Raw genomic sequence first — 5,905 nt, forward strand, 5'->3', positions numbered from 1 at the left:
ATGTTGAGAGCCCAAATCACCGGGTTCAAACAAAGGGATGAGGAACCTTTGTATGAAGCATGAGAGAGATTCAAGGACACTTGTCGATCTTGTCCACACTATGGACTTAGCGAGTGGTTCCTTGCACTACAATTTTGGAATTCTCTATATGAATACTCCCGAAACATTCTCAATATGGGATCAAATGGTATGTTCACCGAAATTGATGACAATCAAACATGGAACAAAATTGAAGAAATGGCGGTCTATAACTCACAATATAGTAGACCTCGGAAGGCTACTAGAGGAGGAAAGCATGAGGTGCACTCCATTACTCACTTGGGTGCTCAACTTAGTGCTCAAATTGATACCATTAATTTGAAGTTTGAGAAGGCCATGGCTAAGCTTGAATAGGCCTCCAAGTCACCGAAGCAACATGTTATTGCTATGGTACCATCATCATCAATTCCAAGTGGAGTATGTGAGAATTGTGGAACTTTGGGACATGACCAAAGTGAATGTAGGGGAACAAGTGAATGCTTTCCAAGCATACAAAAGTGGTACCCCTTATTCCAACTATTACAATTAAAACACCAAATTCCACCCTAATCTTTCATACAAAAGTCAAAATGTTCAAAACCCTCAAACATACACCCCACCCCCAATGAGAAACCAAGCTCAAAGACCCTTTTAGAATCAAAACCAAAGTTATCAAAATCAACCTCCATACAATCAAACAAATGACCAAGGTTTTGATGTTCAAAAAGCGGTCCTCCAATTGCAAAAGAACCAACAACGGTTTTTCACTTAAATGCAAAAGGATAGCCAAGGAAAAGACATCACCATTAACAACATACTAGCTCACACAAAGATGTTGGAGACCTAAATGTCTCAATTAGCATCTTCTAGTTCTCAAAGACAAAAGGGGCAATTACCACCTCAAGGTAATTCCCCAAGACATGAGTCGGTGAGTCCCATCCATTTGAGGAGTGGTACAAGGTACGAAGGGCCGAAGAGGCCCATTGATGAAGATGTTGTGAATGCTAGTGACAAGGAAAGAGTAGAAAACTCTAAGAAAGAAGAAGAACCCACCATTCAAGAAGTTTCAAAGAAGAAGAATGAAGAGAAGGCTAAGGAGAAAGAGCCTATTGTGATTAGACTTCCATTTCCAAGTCGACAAACTAAGCCTAAGTTCGATGAACAACTTGGAAAGTTCATGAAGATTGTGAAGAACTTTGAAGTCTCAATCCCATTCACCGAATTGATTAATCATGTTCCGGCCTATGCGCAATACATGAAAGATATTCTTACAAAGAAGAAATCCATCCGGAAGCTAGAGACTATTGCATTCACCAAGGTGAGTAGCGCCATCCTACAAGGAATTTCACCTCCAAAACTAAAGGATCCGGGAAGTTTCACTATTCCATGCACCATTGGCGACACTATAATCAACAAAGCTTTATGTGACCTTGGGACAAGTGTGAGTGTCATGCCATACTCGGTGTGCAAAAGGCTTGGAATGGGAGAACACAAGTGCACTAATAACACACATCAAATGGCGGATCGATCAACGAAGACACCATTAGGGGTATGGGAGGATGTTCCGGTAAGAATTGGAAACTTCTTCATCCCGGTGGACTTTGTTATTGTTGACATGGAGGAAGACTCCAACATTCCTATCATTTTAGGAAGACCATTCTTACACACCGCGGGACCGGTGATTGACGTGAAAGATGGAGAGCTCACACTTGAAGTGGGAGATGAAACAATCACTTTTAACCTTGAAAAGACAATGAGAGCTCCCCGCTTACATGAGCCATGTTTCATGATTTATCATTATAGCCGAGAAAGTGATAGGAAGAAGTTGGCATCTCAATGCAAAGAACAAGCTAAGGGTAAAGAATCACCGCCCATATGGGAGAAGAAAGTGGATAATCTACAAGATGCTCCATCCAAAGAGCAAGAATGTTTCAACAAGTATGAGAGCTTGAATAGTTCACCACCACTCATGACAAGAGAAGAAGAAGGCCTCATGGGCCATAATGATAAGAAGGAAGAAGAGTTGTTCTCATCAACTCATGACACTATTGGGGAACAAGTAGATGAAGTATGCGGTCTATGGGATGATGAGTTTGAAGGGTTATTCAACCCTTATATTGGTAATTCTATGACCCAAGACCAAGGCTTTGGTGACCATTTCCACTCAAGTCACCACAATGAAGAACAACATATGCAAAGGTCTATTGAAGATCTTTATAATGACAATGAACAAGCCTTCGATTACTTCTTCAAGGTGTTGAGCAACATCAACAACACCTTGGCTATGCCTCCTTGACATCTCATACATGAATGAAAGTTTGGTGGAGTCCTCCCTAAACCACCATTTGTAAATATTCTAACCCCTTAACTTGCATTTTACTTATTGTATTGCGTTTTTGTCAATTTTGAATTTATATTTTTATGGTTTGATGAAGCTAGAGCTAAGAAAGGCAACCTGGTTTATAGGCCAATACAACCATCTGGTGGCACAACACACACTATTCCAGTTTCTCAGGACTCAGGAAGTTCTCTGCTAGGCCATAGTCCTCCTAAGTTAGGGGATGAGGCAGCTCTTGAGATAGAGAATAAGAACTGAGAATGTCTTGGACAAGGTTCACATTATGTTGTCTTGGGGGTGGTCTCTCCACATAATGATAAAGAGGTGGGTTCAGGATGGACAGGACTAGGTCAAATGAGAACTAGTAACAATGGTCTGGGTAAGAAGCGAAAGGGAGATTGCAGGACTGTTATGATAGAACCAGAATCAGGGATTTCTCTGCAAAATAACTACACCATTTTGCAAACTGAGGAGAATATGGAGATAGAACAAATAGCGGAAGTTTTACAGGAGAAGGAGCCACCTCCAGACCCTGGTAAATGATAATATCTTCTTGGAACATTAGAGGGTTTAATGACCCAATAAAGCAGCAGGAAGTTAGGAGTTATTTGGATACAAATAAAATTGAAGTTTTTGGTTTATTGGAGACTAGAGTTAGACTAAATAATGCTGCTGCAATAAGTAGGTTGTTTTCTTCTTATAGGATTTTAAATAACTACTCTCATCACTATAATGGGAGAATCTGGGTGTTTCTTAACACCAGACTGGTTACTCTACTTTCTTCTAGAATACTTGATCAACTGATACATTTGGAGCTGTTGCATCATGTTTCTAATATGTACTTCATGTGTCCTTTGTTTATGGGAGCAATGATGCTGACACTAGAGAGAGGCTTTGGGATGAGCTGAGGCAGCTGGCTAATATTGTTGCTGATTGGATTGTCTTAGGGGATTTTAACATTGTAAGAGCTATGGAGGAAAGAATTGGTCCACACTTACGTTCCCTCTCTGAAATAATGGCTTTTAATCAATGCTTATTGGATAGCAATCTGGATGATCTTCAGGGTTATGGTTGTGAACATACTTGGACCAACAAACAAGATGTGGGAACAAGAGTATGGTCTAAACTTGATAGAGTTCTTACCAATGCATCTTGGTTGGTGGATGTCCCTCATGCTCTGGTGACTGTTTTGCCCCCTGGGATCTCTGACCACTCACCATTATTGATCCAAAATAAGGAAAACTACCAAATTAGGAGGAGGTTTAGTTACTTAACCTGTTGGGAGGAGCATAAGGATTATGATACTATTGTTTCTGAGGCATGGCAGATCCCTACCAAGGGTAATGCCATGTTTATTCTGTTTGCAAAGCTAAAAAATGTTAGACAAAAATTAATTATTTTGCACAAAAACAATTATTCTGGTCTAGCAGCTAAGGTAAAACAGGCTAGGGAGTCTTTGGAGACCTGCCAAAAATAGGTCCAACTACAACCTTTGGATATCCACCTGCTCACTCAGGAAAAAGATTTGCTGGAGAAATATTGGACACTGAGGAAAACTAAGAGAAGTAGTCTCATTCAGAGGGCCAAGATTCATGATATTAATTACAATGATGGTGCTAACAACTATTTCTTTGCTAAAATTGCAATAAGGAAGCATAAGAGTATTATTGGTAAGATTAAATATAAGGACAACATTATAAGGGAGGGGATGGAGGATGTCAATAATGCTTTTGTGGATTACTATTAGTGGTTGTTTGGCACACCAACTGCTACTGCTTATTTCCCACCTAAAGCTTTGGAGGGCCCTAGGATTGAGGACACTGATTAGGATTCTCTATATAGGCCAGTTGAGGACATGGAGATAAGGAAAGCATTGTTCTCAACTGCCTCTAATAAGAGTCCTGGTCAAGATGGATTTTCTTCCCAATTTTTTAAAAAATCCTGGAATCATGTAAATAGGGAATTTTGTGCTGCTGTTCAGGCTTACTTCAAAACCGGGGTTATGTCTAAGCAAGCTAATACTACTCGCACTCATTCGTAAGAAACCAGTGGTTACCTCTGTTATGGACTATAGACCTATACCTGGCTGCACTATCTTTTACAAGATAGTGAGCAAGATCTTGTGTGACAGACTTAAACCTCATTCACCCACCATTGTGGGGAAGGAACAAGGTGCTTTTGTGGCTAGTAGATGTATTTTTGAAAACATTATGCTAACCCAGTCTCTGATCAAGGGCTATGGACACAGAGGGATTTCCCCTAGATGCATGATAAAGGTTGACATCAAAAAAGCTTTTGATTCTTTACACTAGGACTTTATAGGCAGAATGTTGCAGGCTTATAACTTTCCCCCTCAGTTCAGAAAATGGTTAATGGGATGCATTACATCTACTTGGTTTAGTATAAAAGTGAATGGTACTACTACTGGTTTTTTCAAAGAAGCTGGTGGTCTTAGACAGGGTGACCCCCTCTCACCATTTATCTTTGTTATGGGAATGGAGATGCTATCTAGGGATTTGCACAGCATACATAGAAGACATCAGGTCACCTACCATCCAAAATGTGGCAAAATGGGACTCAATCACCTCATCTTTGCAGATGACTTGATGATCTTTGTGAGAGGAGACTCCCCTTCTGTGAATGCTTTGTCTGACTCTTTGGACTTTTTTGCTAACATGTCTGGGCTGAGGGCTAATCCAGAAAAGACTAACATCTATATGGAAGGTATAAGAGATGATGTCAGGGAGTTAATATTAAGGGACACTGGTTATGTAGAAGGAACCTTTCCTTTTAGATATCTGGGTATGCCTTTAAATGAGGGGAAACTAAACAAGGGAATGTTTACTGATCTACTTAGTAAAGTGCAAAGTGCCCTGAACAACTGGTCTACACATAGATTATCTTATGCTCGCAAAATAAATCTGATCAACACTATCATATTTGGGATGGAGCAGTATTGGTGTGCTACTTTACTAATTCCTAAGGGAGTGCACAAATTAATTACTAAGTTTTGTAGAAATTTTTTGTGGCAGTCGGAGGAAGGGAAGAGGAAGATGATAATAAAGAGCTGGGCTTTCTGCTGTGCTCCTTATTAGTAGGGGGGCTATAACATTAAAGAAATCCTTTCTTGGAATAAATGCATCATCTGTAAATGGATTTGGGAAATTGAAGTTAAATCTGAGAGTGTGTGGTCTCCTTGGAATTACAAGTATAACATTAAAACTGATGATTTCTGGGCTATGGACATCAAACCTTACCACTCAGAAAGCTGGAGAAGTATTTTGATTGTAAGGAATGAGATGTTGGAATACGTGTTCTCCGACGATAATGCGATCACGACTGTTGATCATGATGATCACATGTTTAAGTCTTATTTTAAAGAATACAATTGGGAAGTATTTTACTGTCAACTGATCAACATATATCGGTAATGATTGGCTGACTAGAGTTTGACATTACTGTCGTGCGACGGTGGTGATCAGTTGATCCCCTAGGTCATACCTATAGGGCAACACTCTTTATTGATCATTTAATTAATCGTATAACGTT

General features: G+C 39.8%; 1 protein-coding gene and 1 non-coding gene across 2 annotated transcripts; one reads left to right on the forward strand and one right to left on the reverse strand.

Annotated features, from left to right (window-relative positions):
- Positions 1-107, reverse strand: LOC141603845 (small nucleolar RNA R71). The gene has a single exon (XR_012525691.1). It is a non-coding gene; the product is annotated as a small nucleolar RNA R71 (small nucleolar RNA).
- A 2,981-nt stretch (positions 108-3,088) lies between these two features.
- LOC141602190 (uncharacterized) lies at positions 3,089-4,668 on the forward strand. The gene is made up of 4 exons (XM_074422496.1): positions 3,089-3,123; positions 3,224-3,791; positions 3,873-4,026; positions 4,316-4,668. Exons 1-4 carry the CDS (start codon positions 3,089-3,091, stop codon positions 4,666-4,668), a joined length of 1,110 nt encoding a protein of 369 aa, XP_074278597.1.
- Positions 4,669-5,905: the final 1,237 nt, after the last annotated feature.

Source organism: Silene latifolia, chromosome 9 (genome assembly GCF_048544455.1).
Source record: "Silene latifolia isolate original U9 population chromosome 9, ASM4854445v1, whole genome shotgun sequence".
Lineage (NCBI taxonomy): Eukaryota > Viridiplantae > Streptophyta > Magnoliopsida > Caryophyllales > Caryophyllaceae > Silene > Silene latifolia.